The sequence below is a fragment of the Grus americana genome, chromosome 10 (genome assembly GCF_028858705.1).
Source record: "Grus americana isolate bGruAme1 chromosome 10, bGruAme1.mat, whole genome shotgun sequence".
Lineage (NCBI taxonomy): Eukaryota > Metazoa > Chordata > Aves > Gruiformes > Gruidae > Grus > Grus americana.
Genome location: NC_072861.1, coordinates 10485 through 34007, shown reverse-complemented (window position 1 = coordinate 34007; position 23523 = coordinate 10485). Strand labels below are relative to the sequence as shown.

General features: G+C 42.0%; 1 protein-coding gene and 1 pseudogene across 1 annotated transcript; both read left to right on the top strand.

The window, feature by feature from the left end:
* Window positions 1-1142: 1142 nt before the first annotated feature.
* Window positions 1143-9993, top strand: LOC129210906 (E3 ubiquitin-protein ligase RBBP6-like). Its single transcript, XM_054837273.1, has 5 exons — window positions 1143-1308; window positions 5709-5808; window positions 8458-8494; window positions 9555-9599; window positions 9779-9993. Exons 1-5 carry the CDS (start codon window positions 1143-1145, stop codon window positions 9905-9907), a joined length of 477 nt encoding a protein of 158 aa, XP_054693248.1. The 3' UTR covers window positions 9908-9993.
* A 2790-nt stretch (window positions 9994-12783) lies between these two features.
* On the top strand, window positions 12784-18183 carry LOC129210580 (E3 ubiquitin-protein ligase RBBP6-like; annotated as a pseudogene).
* Window positions 18184-23523: the final 5340 nt, after the last annotated feature.

Here is a 23523-nt window from a genome sequence, read left to right as displayed (position 1 = left end):
CCCAGTTCTGCAGCAATGAGCAAAGCGGTGTGTAGAAACCAGGCGTGGCCCCTGGCTCGCTCTGCATCTCTGGTGGTTTTATTTGAGAGGGACCCCGGGGGGCCCAGCCACCCCACTCAGGGGTGGAGCCAGGGGAGGTGGTGCGCGTGGTCCCCTGAGCCCGGCTCTTCCTCCCGGACCCTCCGCAGCCACGATGGATCTTCACGGGTCTCCGGCGGGGAGCGGAGCCGGCTGCGCCCATCGCTGTCCCACTGCCAGGACAGGCTCCGGACACGCTGGCGGGGCACGGGGGGGCTGCGCTCCCCACGCTCGGCGGAGAGGCTCCGGCACCGGGGGCCTCTGGGGTGTCGCTGCCGCTGCTGCCTCTGCCGCCCCCACCGCCACGGCGACGGCCCCGCGTAGGGATGGAAGCGGCTGTGGGGACTGCGGGCCACCCTGGCACGGTCATCGTCCAGCCTCAGGCGGCGGATGGCCACGATGGGCTGCCGGCAGAGCGGGCAGGTGGCAGCGAGGGCGGTGGCAGCCCAGCGCTGGATGCAGGCATGGCAGAAGGCATGCCAGCACGGGTCCACGCCAGCAGGGTCTTCGAGGGGACCCAAGCAGATGGGGCAGGTGTCCCCCCGCCGGGAGCTCCTGGCGGCTCCCGGCACCGCCGGCTCATGCCTGGACGCCTCCAGTGCTGCTGCTGGGACTCGGTGTCCTGTCAGCTGCTGGCGGGACTTGATGTCTCCTCTGCTGCTGGCGGGACTTGATGGGTGCCGCAGGTGGGACTCGAAGGCTCGTGTTCCACTGGCGGGTCTTGGTGGCTCCTCGGCCGCTGGCAGGTCACGACGTCTGGGGTGCCGTTGGCAGGACTCGATGGCTCGGGTGCTGCCCACAGGACTCGACGTCTCGTGTGCCACTGGCAGTACGCCACGCTGGCGTGTATGGGTGCCCACCGCAAGTGACATCATGGGGTGACTGTGACTCTCCGGTGCCATCACAGGGCTCTGAGGGGCACACCCGGGGAAGGACCCAGAACCTCCTCCCCCAGCCTCAGACACAGACCTTGTGATGCAAAGGCCGTCCGGCAGCGTGCTTCACGCCTCCGCCTTTGCTCAGGCCCCTTTTGGGTGGTGCCTGTTGGTGGTGGTGGCCCAACCATGTCATGTGTCCACTATAAGTTCTCTTCAAAGCTGCACTATGATACAGTCACCTTCAACGGCTTCCACATCTGCCTGCGTGACCTCAAGCGCCAGATCTTTAGTCGCGAGAAGCTGAAGCCAGCCAACTGTGACCTGCAGATCACCAATGCCCAGACCAAAGAAGGTGTGTGGGGGCAGCGGGCGTGGGGCCTCAAGGATCACCCGGCTGACAGTGGCACAGACTGCCCTGCAGTGGCCGCTGCCTGCGGGGGCCACGTTCTGCTCTTTGTGGGTCGTCCCCACATAGCGTGAGTCAGCCTGGGGCCCATCCCGCCGGCATGTGGGGGACTGGGAGGGCAAGCCGTACCGGGCATTAAGCGGGGTGGGAAGCCATAATGCGATTTGGCCACAACTCGTAGCTGTGACTTGTGTTGGGAGCCTTACCGAGCTGTTCCTCTGGAGTTGCTGTTCTGACAGCTACCTTCAGATCTGTGTTTTAGACATGGAGCTAGGCATAGAAGAATATGTGGTTGATGTGTGACATGTAGTGCTTACAAAAGTTTTAGTTTCCTGGACTTCTTTTAGGTAAAACGATAAGGAGATTTGGGAGGATATCTTACAATAACAAACCTGAAAGATTTCTCTGAAATCTGGTGGAGAAAGCTGAAAGTGCTAGAAATAGAACAGATGGCTAATTTGAAGGAAAAAAGTGCTTTTGGTGACTTAATTTTCTCTTCAACTTCTTTTACTCCACTGCATTGGAAACCTGGTTTTGTGGCTGTTGCAGAAATTGCTCACTAGCAAGATTTTGAATCAAGACTGTATCTGAGTTATAATCTATGCAGTCCCTTTAAAGCCTTCTTGCACGGTTCTTGTTCTCTGTATCTAAATTAGACTTTGGAATTTCTTGTTCATATAACCTCTTTTCTTCACCAAAGACATTATCATTCAGATGCTGTTGAGCATCATTTCATCATTCATTTCTAAAGGATTTTTTTTTTTTTCTTGGTACTAACCATGTCAGGGCAGTACTGATGTTTTATGGCAGAACATTTATGGTGAATATACGTAATAAATGTTCTTAGAGAAGTCATAAATTCTTTTAAATCTAATAAATGGTGCTTGATTCTCAGAGATGGTAATGGTTTTGTATTACTTGGTGTGATGTTTCTGTTTGGTAATCTGCCATCTTGATAAGTTTGAATGTGATTAAAGACTTTGGGATATGATTTCTCAGAAATAAAAAGACATGTAAAGTGTTTTCTTTCCTTAAACATCCCATTTCTTTTTTTTCCCCCTGTGGTTCTGTGACACTCTTACAACAGTCTTTAACATGTGTACTAATGGTTTTTTTTTCCCCTCTTCCTGTTTGACGTGTTAAAACTTAAACAGAATAATATGTATGCTGTGGTAACTGCAGCCCCAGCCTTTAAAGTGGCTTTAAAGTGGTTGGACCTAAAGCTCACTGTTTATCTACAGATATTTAAAGTATCTTCAGGAGAATGTCTATGAAGATTTAACAGTACGTCACAAATGCCAGCAGGCTGAATGGCCAACTGGCTGACATCACTCCTGTGATAGTTGGGTCTGTGTAAACAGGGCCTTCAAATGAGAATGTTGGATGGTAGTAAACCGCAATGGAGCCCAATTATTGTTACTAGAAGAAAAAAATATTTGAAATAGGCCAAACACATGGATTCTGTTATAGCAGGTGAGAAACAGAAAGCAAAGTTTTAGAATAAAAATTTATGCTCATAAATATGTCACCCCATCAAGTGTTACTCTAATATGCATAATTCCAGTTGTACAAAGTGTGTTGCTTTGTTTTCATACATAATCAGAATCCAGTGAAGAAAAAGTGTCTGCTCCACTAGGTGCTGTTAAATGTGGTGTTGCCTAAAGGTGAAGTTAAAGAAGGAATATCTTTCATACTTCAAAGAGCATCAGTCTTGTTTAACAGTGACAAAGTCCTCCTCTATTTAGGTTGTGTTGCGCTTTGACCTTTGTAAAATGAGGATAAAATTTTAAGCTTGGTATGTTAGTGACACAGCTCGTAGAATCATAGAATCATCGAATGGTTTGGGTTGGAAGGGATCTTAAAGATCATCTAGTTCCAACCTCCCTGCCACGGGCAGGGACACCCTCCTCCACTACACCAGGCTGGAATGTTTATGGAAGCTTTCGTGAGGGTGTTTTCCATGTGAACACACAAAAATGCCCCAGTGGTTTTCAGAGCAAAGCTAGAGAATACATTTCAGTGTAATATATATGTATGTCAAATTTTTGGTTTATATGCATAACCGTGAATTTCAGTTTTTATTAATCAGCTATAGGTGCTTAAACTCACCTTCAGAAGATAAAGGAAAAAACTAGACCAGGATATTCTGCCTAAACAGGATATTTGGAATTCTTACATGTGGACATAAAGTATTGGGTTTTTTTATACCTTTGTCTGTGCAGAAGTCCTGACTAAATGTTGAAATGATCTTGGAAAGAACAAAGCGAATCTTGAGTGAAGATGGCCTGCTTGTTCAGATTTCTCCAAGTCTCTAACCTTTTACTGCTCGGTAACTTACTTTTCATAATGGAAATCTCGTCATAGAAGCAGTGCCAGTATAAGCAAAAAGTAGACAGGATTTTAAATATCAGTGGAAAGAGTGATGCGATGACTTACTTTAAGATGCTGGGAAGGCAAAATGGATGGTTGGAACCTATTTAAAAAAAGGAGGGGAGGGTATCCTTTTCCATGCTTACTCTGGAGGCATGTTCTATAAAGGCAGAATTCCCTTCAAAAAGCCTGTACTCAAGAATGGTGCATTTAAACTTGCCTCCTTTTAATTTGATCTGAATTTCTTGACTTGTCTTTTATAATTATAATATAATTTAATGGTCACATAATTTATATGTTCTCACAATATTGTGGAAGAACCGCAAACTCCTGAACTTGGGTTTCTTGAGTACTCTCTCCTGTCCTGTCGCATTCTGACTCAAACCACTTGGAGAATGTGCTATTCTGCTTGTCAGACAAAATATAAAAACTATAAACCCAAAAATGAGACTCTGAACTGGTCTTAGATGAATAGTGTTAAGGAACAACAGTGCTCTTATAAGACTGTCTCTTGAACTCAGGACTTGCCTGAGTTCAGTGTTGCACTTGACAGTCTTAGTAATGCCACGACATGATGTCTTTGAAAGAAACCCACGCTAACTCTGAATGAATTAATTTGGCCTCAGAGCTGATGTCTGTCTGTCTGTCTACTGGAATGTCTCCAACACTGTGCAAACTTCGCATTTTAGAGACGGCGCTTAAGCAACTTTTAAACCTTGCCCTTCGCTGTGCCATTTTGTGTTGGCAGTGCTAGCATGGGGGATTACTTTGGTTACACCACATAAGACATGAAGGCATCGGGCAGTTTTTATAATCAGATTAATGATTGGAAGTATGTTAGATTTTTATTGACTCCTCCTTTCAAAGCAATGTAGGTGCTCTTTTGGAGCCTATATCTATCTCGCTATATAAACATGCAAGAATAGCCTATAAGGCGGCAGATGTCAATGCTTCTCTTCTAATGGTCAACGAATTGTCACAAAATACTAAAAGGGCACGTACTCTTCTTTTTGCATAATACACCTCTTGTGTGTGTTCCAATTGACCTCTGTGGGCTTGCATAATTTATGAATAAATGTATTGGCCGCTGTCCTCATATATACAGTCTCTTTCTAGGAGAGGTGCTGGCACTTGGAATCTTCTGCAGAACGACCGCAATCCTCAGTTCGGCACGGGCGTAGCAAACTCTGGCATTTCAGAGAGTTTCTCTGCTCTGCAAACAGTGAATTGAAAGAATTCACGTCCCTTTGGTTAAGTCAAACTAGGCGATTAGCTGAAGAGGGGAGATACCACTGTAGTTGGAGCCAATTCTGCCCTGCTTGTGAAAGCAAGCTCAAAATAACCCCCCAAAATTTCTGTGATCCAAATTCTAGCACTGCCAGTTTTGTTTCCATTTAAATGTAAAGCACTGAGCAGCTGAGAAGTGTGGTTGTTGATGGATTAAGCTCCAAGAAATCGGCAGAGATGGCAGGGTCTCTTCCGTGTTCTGTCAGTCTTGAGCGCGAGCAGCAGAGGTGACTCGTTTTCAGTGAGCCGCTATGAAAGCAATGGTGCGGAGTTTTCATGCTGTAGCCCGGTGCCTGTTTTGTTGTCACCTGGTTTATGCAGGTGAGACTTGCTGTGGTTTGTTTTTCTCCAGGGATCTATTAGTTTTGTAGCCTAACGGAAGTAAAAGCAACTTAAGCTAGATCAGGAGAGAACCTCGTGCAGACTCTCCTTTAGAGCCCTTTGAGCCTATTTTGCTGTTGGCATTCAAACAGTATTAAAAAAATGAAAAAGAGTTTGCTGCTTCTGTTTGGTTATCAAACATTCTTCAAATGTACCGCTAGTGTGTTGAGACGATAAAAGCGCGATGTTACATATAAAATTGTGCTCTTACATCTGTAAAGGGCTCCTGAAGTGCTATGTAATTACGTATTAGCATACATTCTTACAAACTGACTGCTGTGTTTTTTCTGTATTTATGTTGTTTTCAGAATACACAGATGAGAATGCCCTGATTCCTAAGAACTCATCGGTAATTGTGAGAAGAATCCCTGCTGGAGGAGGTAAAGCTACCAGCAAAAGACATGTTCTGTAAGTATCCATAAAGCATTGGCTTCTTTGTTAGGGGTTTCAGCCAGTTAACTTTTTAAAGGATACTCGTTTACAGAGGCATTCAGATTGTATCTTTCTTGTTCAAGCTGCTGGTAATTTTTGTTGTCATGGGTAGATTTTCATATATCTGTCCCAAAGTAGACTTAGATTTTTAGGCCTTCTGGGGCACGGGGTTCCAATTCCAACAATGGTAACTTTAGGGTGATTCTGTTGGGTTTGTTCAGAGCCAAGGTATAGATCCTGTTTCCTCTAAGTGGAGAGATTCCTTATTATATGTGTTTGCTTTCATTGCTTTTATAGTAAAGGCAGATACACATTATAGTGTAAAATTATAATTTGTTCCCATCTCAGAAGAGTCTGATTCTCGGTGTTTGACTATTTCTTGTGTTTGGGGGGGAGGGATATGGCAGGTGTTCTTATGCCCCAAATCTGGGGGTTTTGCATACTAGCCGTACAGGAAGGACCAAGGGTGGCCAGCTGGTGAACCACGCGGACAAGTTTCCTTTTAGTTTCCTAAAGGCCGTGTCCATCTCAGGCAAGAGGAAAAGAACAACATCCTAAAGTGTATTGCTTTTTGTGCGAGTGTGATGAAGGAATAGTTCATGTAATACTACTTAATCCTTTCCAAACTTGAAACTCAGTAAGCAGTTTAGCATGTTACCAAATGTTAGTAGTTAACTTTCTATGTCTGTTTTTACCCTGAGCTGATATCTGTGCTCCACGTTTAATTCTGTATTCCCAAGATTTCCGGAGGACAGAGAAACAGGGGTATTGATGAAAATTACAGCTATTCAAATACACTCCTGACTACAGGAATATTACTGCCACTTATGTATTCCTAGAGCCCAGTTCTATATCAGCTACATTAGCATTGTTTGAATGGTCGTGTTTTCCAGCCTTCTTAAAGTTACACCTCTCCACCACAATTAGTCGATTTCAGCAGCTTGTGGGTTTGCCATGTATTTGTAACATTGGTTGTCAAAAAATAGACTGATGAGTTACAGTGTGTCTGGGACAAACAGCGCAGCAGCGTCCTAGTACCCATGAAGCATTTGCAAGCAAACCCCCCTCAATTTATGTGGCTCTGCGTGTAAACATTGGGCATATTACTGCAGTAGTTGTTGAAGTGCTTTCAGGCACTCCCTAGTAATTCTGGACACCACAGCATTGTGCTTATAAACATGGCCGTGTTTGGGGGCTAATTTAAATATGTATGCTTAAACATACCTTGCCAATGCATCCTCCATTTCTGGTGGATGGCATCCTCTCCTGCTATTGCAGTGCTGCCCTAAAAGGAGAGGATCGATGCTGCTAGCATCAAAGATCAAATGGATACCTGTGTGTGAGGATAACGAAAGAATGGCACTGTTGTTCATTGAAAATTAACCAGGCGGATTAGGTCTCTGTTCCTTCAGCTGGAACAATTGCAGAAACAACTGGTAGAGCAGTTAATGTTTGGGAATGATGAATGCGTGCTGTAATGGTGGAGAGGCCTTCAAAAATGTGCTAATCGCCTTGTAGTATGTTCTCCGGGTAAACGGATGAAGAAACCATTATGTGGTAATCTAAAGTGGTTCCTTCTACATCCTCATCTTCGGGAGGTCCGTGGCTGTAATTGCGAGCCTCGGTGGTGTTCTAGCAGTGGCAGGAAGCATGAGCCTTTCTATTTGTCCATCAGTTCCACAGCAGCCTTTGAATTGCCTCCGCTCATGGGACACTTTGGATGATGCATGAATTGTTTGTAACGATATCAGTGGTTGCATGTCTGATCCATGATGAGCAGCATGCAGATACAGATCAATGAGTATGTGGAATCTCAGCAAGTTTTCAAATGTAATCAGTATTTCCTAGAACATCGTAGCATTTTCAAGGTTACCTTAAAAGCAAATTCTGGCAATTAAGACTGTTGTTTTTTTTTTTTTTTTTTTGGTCACAGGGCTCATAAATCACCCAAAATCTTAGGATCTCCTTTCAGGTGACATTTCTACTACTATTTTTAATCAATATCGCATAGGTAACACATGTAGCATTTTGGCACTTTAATGGCTAAGTATGGTAGACATCTGAACACAGTGCTTGGGCTTCCACAAAGAAACTCTCTTCTAAAGGCTGTGTTGCTGACAGTGGTGTTACTTCTTTGTCAGATGACTGATTTTTTTTCACTTAAGTAAACTTGCACTTCAGAGTGTCTAGCCTATCACTGTTCTTTCTTAGGAACTAGAGTACTCTATCTGGTACCTATTTGTGATACTAGGGAAATACAGATGGGCTAAAGTTACCTTTGTATTTTGATGGTTGATTATTTAAGAACACAAAACTGTAATACTGACTTCATATTTTTGATATGTAGCAGAGACAAAATATCTGAGGGCTTCCACTTTCACTGTTGTGGTCTGTATCCGTAAGTCTTAGAGTAATTGGTGCAAAGTAGACATGGGATATTGAAGGGGTTTTTTTACTTGCACTGAAAGTACCAAGAGGGAACAGTTTATGTATATGAATAACTTTCCACATTCAGTAGACTCTCAGAACATAATGTGTTGATGTTCAGGTTTTATGATCTGTTTTCACTGCTTTATGTTGGGTACGAGTGCTTTAAGTTCTGATCACCTTTATTTCTTCTTCTAGAAGTCGAACTGAGCCAGTGAGTGGAACATCAAAAGCAGTATGTAAAACCACAATTTCACACTTTTTTCTACACACTGCACTTAATTCTAAATCACGTATTAGTTTTCCAAACATTAACTGAATATATTTTCCAGTCAAACATAGTATACGTTGTAAATACAGCGTATTTAATTCAGCATAGTAAAAACTGAGTAACACCATCATTTGCACGGTTCCCATGTGAATATTGGCATTGGTGCCTAGCGATGCATTGTATTTCATATTGAATATGTTAGATTATTTCCTGAATGACTTTGTGTGGCACAGATATTGTAGGATCATTTTTAGATCATGTAGGTTCGAGGTTTGCACAACTGACCATAGTGCCCTGTTCAATACCGGTCTGCCTACACCTAGTCATATGCATGTTTGTATAGCTTGTGTGTGCTTTTTGTTTCTTGCCACAAACATTGTTTGGAGTGTGCCTTTTGCCATTTTCACATTTTATCACTTAGCTTTTGTTTTTAAATGGTTTTTTCCTAACTGGCAAAAAATGGGGGGTTCCAACAAATACCAAACCCAACATATCCCATACATTTTGAGGGCAGTTCTGTGCAGCTAAATGATTCTTTTTCATGTCCTTAACTAGTTGGGCATTTGTTCCTAAAGCTGTATAATTGAAGTGAAATTGTTTGGGCCCCTCTGGGTCCATAAATGTGTTTAATAGGTTGCCATGAATATAAATATTGTTGCTACACAAAGTGGTATTCTCAAGTTCTGCATTGGATCTCTCCACTTTATCTGATGAAGCAGTTAATAGTTTGTCTGCGAATGAAAATATCTGAAAGCCAGTGTACAAATTTTGGCACAAGGTTAGAGCCTTGTCGATCTCCAGCGGGTCTGGGTATTACAGTTTCTTTTCATTAACCACAGAGGCACTCCGAAGCTGTCATAGGTTTGGACTCTGTTTTGAGCAAATACAAATCACAGTAGGTGGGAAATATCTCTTTCAGTGACACTCAGAGGATATAGTGCAGACTTTCAGACTACAGGAGAGGTTAACTATTGCTGTGTTTTGAGTGTGGAACTTGAATATGTATTTAATTTTTTGTGAACAGGTTGATGAGTCTTCTGCATCTACTTCTCTGGCCCAGCTTATGAAGGTATATACAAATTCTTGTCAAGTAATAAAAAATAGTATTTGCTTCATATTTTTAAATCTTAGACTGTGATCTATAGCTGGATAACTGTTGTCATGTGAACAAAATTTTAATATAATTTTTAATAATTTATTTTGACTTTAAAATGTCTGTATACTTTGATACTATTCTGTAACAAGTAGTTCCCAGTGTGGGAAGATAGAAGGGGAGCACCTTATCAGCCCCAACATGATGTTGCAAATTACTCACCTTCAAGACACAAAGAAGAGGCACTTCAGAAGCTGTTTACCATTTTTCCTATGTTTTGTTAATTTTGCATTGGAAACTAAGACAATTTTCACAGAAGAATTTAGTTGGCTGTAAGTTATGGATGTTTCAGGGGGATTTGCAACAGCCAAAAGAGAAGCGTTTCTCTCACATGGACGACTGCATGGCTATTTCTGAATTTCTAGTCATTATAGTTATAGGTCCATTCTTTGAATGCTTCACAATTTCATAAATTGTAGTGTATGTACAGTGGGCAACACAATCTGATTTGTTTGAACGCAGACTGTGTAAGTTGTGTAAATGTACCCAATTGCTTGTAGGAATATACCAATGGGCATGTGTGGCATATTAGCAGTCGTGACCTTCTGAAACTGTGGTAATGCCCTGTTTTCCTATGGAACTGCCTGCATTCTTTCCTCAACTGTGTGTAACTTTGTCTGAGGAAGCACTAATGACTGCACTTTGTGTGAAGGCGTAGCGCTAGCCAATTAAATTTCTAGTCTTTAAAGCTGCACAAATTAGAGAAGGCAGGGCCTCACACAGAGGAGCTAGTTCGTTCTCAAAATAAAGGCTGGAGTTCATTTCCAAGGAAGAGAAATCTCTTCCCACTGGTAACTTCTCACCCGTCTCACTGCAGAAATTAAATTCTGTAAATTTGGGGGAAAAAAAATAAAATTAGATTGGAAGGTAGCCACCAAAATAGATTGGAAGGTAGCCACCAAAAGAAATTGGTCTCCATTAGTGCTGTCCCTACACGTGTGCTTGGTTCTGTAAACTCATGTGAAGTTTTACTCTAAAATGGGAAAAACTGTCCAAGTGGTCTACACATCTAAGCTTTTGAGAAAATTTAAGCATTTCAGAAAAATACAGGAACGTGACATAAAGCAGCTCAAAAGTGCTACTCTAACCTCTTTAGTGCAGACTGGCTAGCATGGAGGCAATGTGTTGTAAAAAGTTTTCTGGTTTATCATTACTATGTATTAAATGCCATATTTGAATTTTGTTCTATTCCTAGTAATGTTTTGTGGTTTGGGGATGTGTTTTGTAAAACGCTTGGATTCAAACAAATCAGTCGATTATCTGTAAAGTTTTCTGTAAATGTTAATGGCAGTGATTTCATAGATGTCAAACTGGCTTATGTTACTGTTGAGAAAAAGCTGTGTATATGAAAGAACCATTTAATAAACTGTAGAAACTAGTTGGTTGCTTTTGTGAATGAATGCATGTAAAACCTAACACAAGCGGCTGCTCTGAATGAGAGGTGCTTGAAGGTCCGCATCATTTACAGTCACTCCCTCAGACCCTGCTTGTATCTGGAATCGTGTGTAATGAAAACTTTTGAGCAAATACTACTAAAAAAAATAAATCAGCTGACTTCAATAATTTGAAGATATAATTCTGCAGAAGGCTTATATTACAAACTGTATGTTAAAAAGAACAGTCAACTGGAAAAAAACTGCAGGTTTTTTTCTTACTCTAGTTAAATCACTTAATATGAAGAAGTGAGTGGGGGGAACATGCAGTTTGGACTGCCTGCAGCACATGATGGTCAAATTTCTACTGAAAAGAATCTTTTGTCTTGCTGAAGGATTGTAAAATGTTGGATTCCTTTTAATGCTTCTGTGTTTGAAGCTGAATTTCAACAAGCAAAACCAACTGCCCTGACTCTTAAGTTGTATGTCCTTTTAGTGCTGTAAAATGTAAATAATGATACTTGCATACATCTTTCTCAATTAAATGTACAGTGGGTATCTTCTTATTCAAATAGTCTGGAGCTTAAAAATCAGCTTAAAAATACTAGATGGTATAATTTTTTCTACAGATAGCTTCAGTCCATGTGGGACAAAATTGGATTGGTTACACGAGTCTTTATGTAAGGTACAGCTGAGTCTAAAGGTTTGAGTGCTCAGGAACGCTATTTTCAAGTAGGTTGACAGGCACATAAACACCCTGTCATGGCGTAAGGACTCCCCAGAACATCTCCAGGATAACTGTATTTTATAGAAGCAGCTGTTCTCCTGCAACCTCCGCTAGCGTTGTGCTGCTCTTTACAGGATGGGATGAGTGGTGTTGTCTTTGGCTGTGTGTGCTTCAATGTGTTCCTAACGTGTGTGTCAAATCATTACCTGTTACGCAGACTGCGGATCTGGCTGAAGCCAACGCTTCCGAAGAAGATAAAATAAAAGCTATGATGGTCCAGTCTTGCCAGGCATATGATCCAATCAAGTAAGTTTTGATAATGTCCAATCTGTTCTTTGAAGACTATGGAAAAAATGCAGAGATGTTTGTTTCAACAAGAGAGACACATATATACCTTTTTTTTCCCTTCCCCAAACCTTTCAGTTACATGAAGAAACCCTTGGGTCCACCTCCACCATCATATATTTGCTTTCGTTGCGGGAAACCTGGCCACTACATAAAGGACTGCCCAACGACTGGGGTAAGATTGTGGGGGACTTCTGGCCTCACTGAGTTTTGAATTTTTTTACCTTGGCAGTTACGTAACAAATGCATGAATACTCATATTTTCTCTTTTTTGTTTCTCTTGGGGTGAAATACAGAGGTTATATGGCAATGTTGCAAAGCCCTTCAAAATGCAAGGGAAACCTGGAATTATAAATGTAAAATTTTCTTTGTTTTAGGTCACAGAGATTAAACATATTCATAGATCTTTCTCTGGGAACTTTCATGCATATTTTTAGATATTTCACTATTACTGGAAATTTTTCTGGTTTTCACTCTTTTTGATGACAGTTCACAGTTTTTAGTATTTTGTATAAAACCAAGATGTTTCTGTTGACCCTATCTGTCGAATATTTCTGTGTTTTAATTGCACAAGTCTCTGGTTTAGTATTGCTGCCATTTAAGGTTAGTCACTGAATGTATATGCAGGAGGTAAGAATTCAACCTCGGTATCTCGATGGTGACTGTAAGTTTCCCCGGTGACTGACCGAGAGCCCTGAAGTAAGCTCTCACCTGAAGTGCGCTTTGGAGGAGGAGCGGGTTTGTGTCTCTTCCCTGAGCGGGTGGTGAGCTCAGAGATATTTCACCATTAAGGAACCTGAAGGCAAGCCAAAGAGTGTCGATTGAGTTCAAAACACTGCTCAAGCCTTTTGAACATCTTGACTATATTCATTTAGGAAAATAAGTATTTTAGTTGAGCAACCCTTACGCTAGGTAGAAGGAGAGGATTAAAGGCTTACGCTACTTAAAATAACCATTGAAATGTCATTTTGAGTGTGGGTCCTAAGATGAGATATCTCTGCATTTATTTTCTCTTCACAGGACAAACATTTTGAGTCTGTTCCCAGAATTAAAAAGAGCACAGGAATTCCAAGGAGCTTCATGATGGAGGTGAAAGATCCCAATACAAAGGGCGCTATGCTGACAAACACTGGAAAATATGCAATACCAATTATTAATGCGTAAGTATGGAATTAATTGGACTGACCAAACACTGAACAAGAGAAACCACGCGTAAATGTCTGCGTGGCAATAGAACCAAGTTGGCTGGCATCCGTAGTTATGGGGAAGGAAGCATTGTCATTGTATCTTAGCCTTAAAATACTTTCTCATATTAAAATAGAGTGGTCCCACTGTTCATGCCCCTGGAAGCTGGCTGAACTCGTGGTATGCTAAGAATCAGTATTTCTGCAAAAGATTTCAGCAGTGTTTAAGGTGGAGTCATTCTCTTTGAAAGCTCGTTTTGCTTCTGTTTGACATATCAAAGGCTTCTTGCAAAATTTAGCAAATAGCTGTTGGACAGAGATTGCCTCCCCTCTAACTTGTATCAAATCCCACGTGTGAAACAGACTGAAGTTTTCCTGATGCTACAAACTAAGCAAATGCTATTGTGTGCTGACAAGAGTGGCTGTTTTCAAACGCACTTGGTAGCACTTCTGTTTTTCAGCCATGGATCTCCCTTTGTAGAAGCTATAACAGAGACTTTCATTTATAAAATGTCATTACTCAGAGACTAACTTCATCCTGAGCCTGCGCTTTGTGTTTACCCTCTGGCAAAGGAGAGGTGGGATTCATTTCACCTGATTTCTAGCTGTCAAAAAATGACTTTTCTAGTCTGAGCTAATTTCTGAGTTGATCCAATGAATGGGAGAGTTCTGCAGAAGGAAAATTGTTCCCCCCCTCCCTCTTCTGGTGTTGTGCCTATAGAAAAGTAGTTTAAACTAAATGCCTATGATTTAGAAGGCTAATGTGGAGTTAGAAGAATGCCATCTCTTCTCTTCCTTTGATAAAATACAAAGCTTGGGAAAGTTTGCCTTCACCCATCTTTAACTTTTTTCTTCTTCCTTCCCCCCGTCCCACCCTCCAGGGAAGCGTATGCAAGAGGAAAGAAGGAAAAGCGTCCCTTTTTACCAGAGGAGCCCTCCTCCTCCTCCTCAGATGATCCTATTCCAGATGAATTGTTATGTCTCATTTGTAAAGATATAGTGACTGATGCCGTGGTTATTCCCTGCTGTGGAAACAGTTATTGTGATGAATGTAAGTGCTACTCCCATGTTTGTCAATTCCAAACATCACATCTGATCTTCTGAAAGCAGAAAAAGGAGATAACGAAATTACTTTCTAATCAGTTCTATTTAATACTTAAGTACACCCTGAATAGGAAAGGACTCTGATCCTGTAAAGGCAAAAAAAAAAGGCAGAAAGCTTGTTTATGCATCTAGTTAAATCCTCTTTACATGCAGAAGGATGAGTGTGAGAAGAGTGCATAATTGTGCAGGTGATTACAGTATTAGATCTTGAATGCATTTAGTTTGTCCGCAGCCCTTTCTCTCATACAAAATTATATAGGCAACTCCGGTGACTTACTGCAGTCTGCAACAAACAGATATTTAGGCATTTAATGCGCATTCTTCTCCACGGGAGAGCTGCTTAAAACCTTCAGAACTCAAACCTACTAATGGCTTTTTGATGTGTGTTTTGTTCATTAACCTTGAGGTTGGTGACTTCTCACTGTACCAGATAGTGGAAAGATGATGAGTCGAAACACCAAGATACAGTCTACTCGACATCTTCAAATGTTACAACAGTGAAAATAAAACTGTGCAGTTATTTGCTGCATACTAGAAACTGTTTACGCTATTCAACAGCTATAGCTTCATGCTCTCAATTCAAGACCATATTCACCCATTAATGACATACGCCTTTTTATAATTGATTAGAACCCCCAAAATTTCCCTAGGTTGGCTAAAAACTATTTTGATCATTCTAATGATTCACAGGTATTAGAACAGCATTACTGGAATCTGAGGAACACACATGCCCAACGTGTCATCAGACAGATGTTTCTCCTGACACTTTAATTGCCAACAAGTCCCTCCGCAAGGTAACATGATGACTTTTACGTATACTGTTTGTAAGAAAAGTCTCTTTGTAAGAAGCTGAAAGGGAAGAAAATATTAATTAATAAAAATTAAATATTAATAAATAAATAAATGATGATGACTGTTACACCTCCTGCTGCTCTGGTGACTGCCACCGAACAATCCACATCTTCCTCTCTGTCAATCAGCAGTTTGTTGGAAGTGAAGGTAAAATTTATTTTTATTTTAATATTTTTTATTAATTAATATTTTTATTATTATTTATTTAGCCTTAAGCAAGACTAAATTGAATAAGGCTACATTTACGTTTCAAATGCATTATCTGTTGCTACAGAAGCTTACAACTCTTTAGAGACAACCTGGTAAATTCAGATGACACTTTTGTTTAACATGATTGCTCACTTTCAAATTCCGTGTTAACACTGAAGTACTTTGAATACAGACACTCGGAGTTACCAGTCATCAACATCAGTGTTTAAAGTGATGTGTTGATACATCTGTACAGAAATACACAAGTAATTTTATGCTGTGGAGGCCTTTGTTCATGTATCTACTGAAGTTTCATATTACCTTTTCGTAAATTCTTTTCTGCCTCCAGGCTGTAAACAACTTCAAAAATGGAACTGGCTACACAAAAAGGCTCCGTCAGCAGATTCAGCAGCACCAGCAGATGATGACTGTTACACCTCCTGCTGCTCTGGTGACTGCTGCTGGACAATCCACATCTTCCTCTCGGTCAATCAGCAGTTTGTTGGAAGAGAAGGTAAATTTCATTTCAACGTATGCTGTGATTCTTGTGGTTTAGTAGAGCTCATTTTCCAACTGTTTGCATTTATTTACAACGGCTATCAGGTTCCTGCACAAAGACAACCAGCATTACCAAGTCTTGTGGGCCCTCGAGGACAATCAATACCCTCAACTGGTAAGTAACTAGAACTTTAGAATTTCTTTAAAGAATTATCTTCAGATAAACTGAATGGGATTTTTTTGTTTTTCCTCTCCCACTCCAAAAGCTCACCCAATGACAGCCAGTGCAGTTCGCTCAGCAGGTGGCAGATCAGGCTGGGAACGGTAAGTATTCTACGGAAATTCAATATACTCCTACTTGTAACCTGTGAAAGGAGGTCGTAACACATAACTTACACAACAGCTGATTTATAGTGACATAAGTATGCACAGATAGTTGTGGAGACTACAAGTGGTAATTAATTTTTAAATGGCTTAATTTGAATTGGCTTTAACAAAGGGCATCTGTGCTTGCAGTAAGATGATTTAAAATAAAACTCCAGTACATGATTGAAAAGAGGACTCTGAAAAATGACCACTTTTTGAGGAGATCATCATTACATAGAAAAATTAAATATTATTAAAGAATCAGATGGAAAGCCACTCTTTTGATTACTGGCTGAATAGGGCTGAAGAAATTGATCTCCCAAGAGAAATCAGCCTCCGACATTCTTTCTTTAACAACTTAGTTGATACTGATTGAGAAAATTATTGGAAAAGTCAATGCTGTTACTTTATCACCATTTGGAATTTCTTCAATTTAGTCATCTCAAACAGCCAAGCTGCTTTCTCTCAGTTGGAGAGAGAGGAGTCTCTTTTATCTATTACTGCCGTGTCAAGTTAGTCCTTCGGTTTTTTATAGAGAGATTGTAAGGGTGCATTGTGTTTATAAAATCTTAAAGATAAATTGAAACAAAGACCAGGATCCATCCCACAGATTGTCTAAAACCTCCAATTCAGCAAGCAAGAAAATAACCGTTCAGGGACAAGAACAAGCCAAATACATCATCATGCGGCAACAACGTAGGAAGCATATGTGGAAGTTAAACTGAGTATAGGAGAGAACAGTGAGGGAACTGTTGGGGGTGAGGATGAGGAAGGCAAGTATGAGGACCAAGAAACAAGTGTCATCTCAAATGAACAGAAAGTAGGGAGAGAAATGCGTAAGTTGAGAACAAGAAGTGCTCGTCACCATGCTCCCGCTTCATTCGGCTTCCTCGTTAAAATCAGGGCAGAGTGTAACAGTGACACATGTGTTGGGGTTTCTTCAGAAGTTCAAACCAACGATGCCTGCACAGTGAAGGTACCCAAAGGACTCAGGCCCCAACACTGCCAGCATCAACACCCGTCTCTGTGCCTGTGCCTCCATGTCCCTTGTATCATCCACCTGCCCAGGCACTTCTCTTCCACCGGGGTACCACCACCACCGTTTACTCCTCAGTTTCCATCTGGTCAGCCTCCATCTGCTGGGTACACCGTCCCCTTTCCAGGATATCCCCCAGCTCCTGCAAACATGTCATCAGCTTGGGTACCAACAGCAGTACCAACAGCTCATTCAAATGCCACCCCAACAACACACACACCCCTCCTTTGTCTAGAGAGGGGTTTTACAGAGAACAACGGAGACTTAAAGAGCAGTAAGTATTTGGCTCAATGGCATTGCGTTGTTTTTCATTTTTGTATCTCGGTAGCATATCAGACTGCAGTTACACCAAAGTGCATCTGACATAAGCAAAAATGACAGTGTCTTTTTTTCCAATATGCTTTCTCATTGCAGATGATAAACATCCAACACCAAACCAAGACAAATGTAAATTCTAAAACTTTCTCTAAAACTTGCAGGAATTCTAAACTGGTTTTGCTTAAATAGGACCTTTGCCATTTGCACGCAGTATACCTTCTCTCATATTGGCCATGTTTTGTTTCTTGATGTCTTTTTGTAATAAAGGTAAAACTATAATTGTAGTAAATGTCAAAGTTATTTTAACAGTTACAAGTCCAAACTTGATGAGATTACAAATGATTTTGCTAAGGAATTGATGGAATATAATGAGATTCAAAAGGAGCGTAGGCGTTCGTTTTCCATACTTTACATGTCTGTAATGGAGAAGCAGATTGTCCAGAAGAATCAGGAGGAGTTCCACTCCACCTCTCTATCGTTAGATGGACTGGATGATCCAGGGGATTAGCAGCGGTAGGAGTTCCATATGTAGGTTACTCGCTCCAATATGGCAGAGATGACAGTTGCCCAACAGTTATAATTTTGCAGCAGTTGTTAAGGAGCAGATGTGTCTTTTACTAAAGCTCCTCTGTAATGACATCCTTCACCTCCTGAAAGCCATGAGGAGGCCAGAAACTGAAGAGTTGTAGTTGCTGGATTTTCTGCATCTCCCTACTCTGATTTGAACCATTGCTTCAAAGCTCTTCAGAGGAGATATGCAAGACAAATTGTCTTCATTTCCTCTTTTGTCTGTCTCATGTGGATAGACGGATAGATTTTATCCTGGCCTGCAGACTGGAGGCTTTCACTAGTATTTTCTTGTCATTGTTAACTATTTCTTAGGAATTAAAAGATCAGACTTCTTTGTAAGGAAATCTTAAATTGATGAAGGAGTTTGAGAGGAGAGATGATGCTAACAAACGTATGTGGAAAATAAAAGAAAAAGTTGTGAAGAAAAAACCCAGGGTAGCTGATGTTTTCTATCCCCAAAAATCACCTGGGCAGGAGTCTGAATAGCTCTCTATTAGTAATGCTGTCAGTATCTTCCCTAGAGTAATGGCATTGAGTCATATTACTAGATATGACTTTTCTTGAAATGTGGTCACTATCCTTGCTTCGAGCTAGAGGTATGTGCAAAAAGTTGCTAGGACATCTGGCTAGAAATGGTGATTAAATAGCCCCGTATGTAGGATTGCCGTACAAGTATTTTGCATCCTGGATGACTTGCCAAGCAAGTAGTGAAGTTAAATAGACTAAACAGGCATTTCAAAATTGAGCTTTACTGTCTTTGGCCTAAATCATGTTTTCTTGATGTTTGATAGTGCCCTGTAGCCATTAAGACTTGCTCTTTTTGCATCTCACCGCAACAAAAATGATTTGCAGTGCATGGAGCTGCAGAGCATATGGAGAGGAAAAAAAACCCCACACACCAAATTTGGGAGGAAAAAGATGGGGGAGAGTGACTGTTTTAAATTAACATCATTTTTTTTGTGTGTTGTGTTTTCTTTAAGGTCCAAGTCTCCCTGCAGTGCTTCATCAGTGCTGCTGTATCCACGAAGAGGCAAAGAGAAGAGGCGTAACAATCGGTCTAGGTCAAGGTCACGTGGTTATCACCGGTCAAGGTCTCCAGTACGTAAAGGCCAGTCTCCCACTGAACAGACTACACCTCAAGGGAAAGAAGGAAGGGAGCATTTTAACAGATACAAAGAAATTCCACCTTAAGTTGTTTATGTTCTTATTCATCTTCCTATTACGTCTATAAAAAATTTTTGAACTTGTGCATGCTCATTATTTTGAATAAAGTACACAACATCCAATAGCTTTTCTCAGTGTTTAGCTACAGCTGCTAATCTTTCCAGAGCAGAGCTATGCTGTAAGACCTTTTTTTTTTGGTAAAGACAGCAAAAGAAATCACAAGAAAAGATTTGCCCCGTAATAGTCCAATTAAGTAGAAATTCCAATGACTGCAAACGTGACTTTAAAGGAACTCCATTGGGCTAATAGTGTGATGTTCAGAAAAGCTCACTGTGGTGACTGGCACAGTAGATGAGAAATGGGCTTAGCTGTAACTCGAGTCTTAAACTGATTCAAAGGAAAAAAAAACAACAACCAAACAAAAAACAACAACAAAGAGAGAAAGCAAGGATTTAAAAGACCAGACTTTGTGCCCGATATTGCTCATTTATATCAGTTACCAGTGTTTGTGTAAAGCTTGTGGCTGGAGATTGGAACGTTCTTGCTAACCCCGATTTTAAGGCTGCAGTGTAATAGCATGCAATGAAGGCAAAACCAGCCAAGGTGCTCTCAGGAACAGCAGTAATGTGCATTATACAGCGCCTTTATCGCAAGCTGAACAAGGACAGGATAACACAGAACTCCCTTTGGGAAATGCATTCAAATCATGTTGAAGATGCTGAATTCAAGACCCCACTGTATTAGCTCCTGGTGTCACTCAAAACTGAACAGCTACCATCTGCCTTTGTGAACAAGACATGGATGAATGCCAAAGGCAGAGTGGCACCGAGCTGCTGGCTCCCTCGGGGCTGCAGACCCCACACAACAGGGCTTTCTCAGCAGGGAAAAAAAAGGTTATTGTGCTCATTTTCTGCATTTTCTGTTCTTTCTCCAACATATGTGCTAAGGCTGTACAGACTGATGTGTGTCTGGGAGAGCTGACGGAGAATCAGCAGCAGGCAGATAGCTCTACCCGCCACAGGAGACGGGGCTCCTTCACACATCAGCTAGTGTTGAGACTGGTGTGTACGTTCGTCAGGGGCACGGCTGAGGCACGCTCGCCCATGCAGAACCTTACAGGAGGGCTGGCTGGGCTACACCTGTGTCACAGGGACAGCGGGCAAGTATGCCGAGATTTTGAACACAAGCCACTTGTCAACATTCAATCCAGAGAAAATCCATGACTAAAAAAACTAACCAGCCTAAATGGCTTCCTGTTAGGCAGCAGACTCTGGATGAGATTTCCTATAGAAAGCTGAAAACTACTGTTGTAGCTTATTTGCTATTGTTATACAGTCATCTGTAAGCATCGTCAGTCCTTTTCTCCTGCTCACCTTTCTCTATTGGATGTATGCTACTTTGCCCTTCCTTTTCCTACACTACAGCAGTTGCCACGGGATTTCGCCACCTGCTAATCCCAGGCTCCTCCACTGTGCTCCCTGAGGGCAGTAGGGATTTCCTCCTGGGAATACTCAGTGTGGCCAACGGCAGCTGCTTGGGGAAGTAGCGGGCAAGAAAATGAACCCACCACACATTACGAACCATAACTTCATTTCCTCTACATTTCTGGGCATATGCTCCCTTTGCTCTCATAAAGTTCCTTATTTGAAAGGGCCTGACCAAACAGAACACTTCAACATTATCGCTAGAAATCCAGGACAAACAGATTCATCTGTGCATTTCTCTGTCTCTCAGGAGAAAGATGCTGTATTTTTAGGTCATGATCTTTGCCACATTACGGCATGCCATCTCCAGGCATCTGAACACTTTGAGCCAAAAACCACCCCAAGCTAAGACCAGGAGGAACGCCACAAAGCAGCATCTGTTTTAAGCTGATGCTTTATATCTAGTCCTAGAGGCAACAGACAAAAACACCAAATCGTAGGCAATCCCCTTCCCAAATAAAAGCACACTACGCATTCCTTTCCTTGCCTTCCCAAAACGAAAGCTTTAGTGAGGTGCTTAGTGTATAAGTGAGCATTTCTTCACAGCACAGGGCAGAAATAATGACTATGCCTGTTGCTCATTTTTGCATACAAGCGGATTCGTGACTCACCGCAGACTGCTGACTTCTGCGTGGTGGGATGCATTGGCATGTACGCCACTGGAAAGAAGGAAAAAAAAAAAAAAGTCAGTCTCAGCACCAGCAATGGTCGGAAGCAACACGCACAGCTAGGCAGACAATAAATAGCACCAACAATGACAGGGGAACAGTGACATTTTCCACTCGTCATTAATTCTGTTTGCTGAACTTGACAAAAGTTGGCATGGCTGTTGGAGGGATGGCCCTTACACACTGTACACTTGGAAGTCTTACCAAAAAATTATGTTTCTCTCTGCTCTCTGAAGCAGCACTTCAAACAAACTGCATTCTGAAAGCTTTGGTACACAGACTGATACTTCATTTCATCTCTGTAATCAGTGTTAATATTACTTATCTATATCAGCAGAGGCATTACACAGGGAATTTCTCTGGCATCTTAGTTCAGGAAAGCAAACTGTGCTACAGGACATGACTGAAAAAAATGTGCTAAAGCCCTACGGAAACTGATGCGATGTGATAACGGCTAAGTGCTAAAATAAGGCTGGTGGGTTCTACTGCTCTAACAGAAAAAGACTCCGACTGATCTCAGTGGTGTTTCCATGATCCTTTAAGTGCCTTTTACATAACCTGGAAACCCACTGCTCCATTGATTTTCAGAATACCCTAAATGCAATGGAACAATACAGTATCTCTCACTATTGCCATGGACAAGTTACTTGAAATCTCACATCCATACCCTCTCAACTCCCAAATGTCCCCATATACCATTCGTTTCTCTATTTTCCAAATGGCCCTGAGGGAGAGGGGAAAAAAAAGTTAATTGAATCTCAATAACCGAGATGATTTTCTTTTACTTGAATGTGCAAAATCATTTGGAAAGAAGTAAAAAAGACTTCCAAATCTTTCTTCTCATGTGACAGACTTATTTTGCACAGAATTGCAAAGCAGCAGTGGTTCCCACAGTTATCTCCTCCCTGAGATAACATCAACAGAAACCAAAACTGTCATCCTGTCCGAGGAACAGTAATATTCAAAAAAAGAGCTGTAACAAGGTCCTCAAGCTGAATTCCCAGTGCTATTTTCTTTTTAAAAGAAATGTCAACCAAACAGCCACCTGGAGCAAAACCAGATGGAAGAGGCTTGCTTTGAATCCGACATCAGGAGCTTCCCTATCCCGCAGCTCGGTCCACGGGCCATGTGGTCAGTATGGATGTACCCTCCAGATCACTGACCAAGGGGGTAGTGGAGTCCGAAGGGGTGGTGGAGAAAATGCTGGGAGGAAACCAGCACCCCATGCCCACAGACAATGTGGGGAGCGGGGCCCGCAGGGTGAGCTGCCGGGAGCTGGTCCCTCCTGCACTCTCCGGAGCCCTAGTGCTTCCGCTTCACTGATGGCCTGGCTTTGTCCTTTCCCGGGGGTCAGCCAGCATCTGTTTATTCCGCATTGTCTAACCAAAACAGGGCTGTCTTGCTGCCGTAAGACTCCCTCCTTCAGCTGCTTCTCATACCAACCTTGCGGATCTCCATCCGCAATGTTTGTATAAGAGGTAACCGGACACCACCTCTTATGTGCAATTGTCACAGACCCAAGTTATCTTTTCTTCCATTTTACCAGCAGAGGAAAGGGTGCAGCCAGAAATAGAGATACAATGCAAATCAACTTCTGGCTTCATGGCTGATGCTGTTGTGAAGGTCTCGGCAACAGGACATTCTTCGATCACTATAGCCTGCTACGGTGGGATGGGATCCACTTGTCTAGAAGAGGCAAGGGAGTCTTTGGCAGTGGGCTGGCCAACTTAGTGAGGCAGGCTTTAAACTGAAGGACTCGGGGGGGCGGGGTCCAAAGTGGCAATGCTCACGCCACTCCAACCAACTGGGGAATAAGACTGGCAAACCAGAGCGGTGACAACTGTTCCTTAGCTAAGTCCGCCCAAGATGTGAACCAGAAGACCAACCACCTCGAGTGTACGTATACCAATGCACCCAGCCTGGGGAACAAACAGGAGCAACTGGAGCTTAAAGGAGGATCCA

Coding starts and splice junctions, on each gene's coding strand:
- LOC129210906 (XM_054837273.1), top strand. CDS start 1,143: ATGTCATGTGTCCACTATAAGTTCTCTTCAAAGCTGCACTATGATACA. Junction 1,309..5,708: donor CAATGCCCAGACCAAAGAAG/GTGTGTGGGGGC, acceptor TGTTGTTTTCAG/AATACACAGATGAGAATGCC. Junction 8,495..9,554: donor TGAGTGGAACATCAAAAGCA/GTATGTAAAACC, acceptor TTTTGTGAACAG/GTTGATGAGTCTTCTGCATC.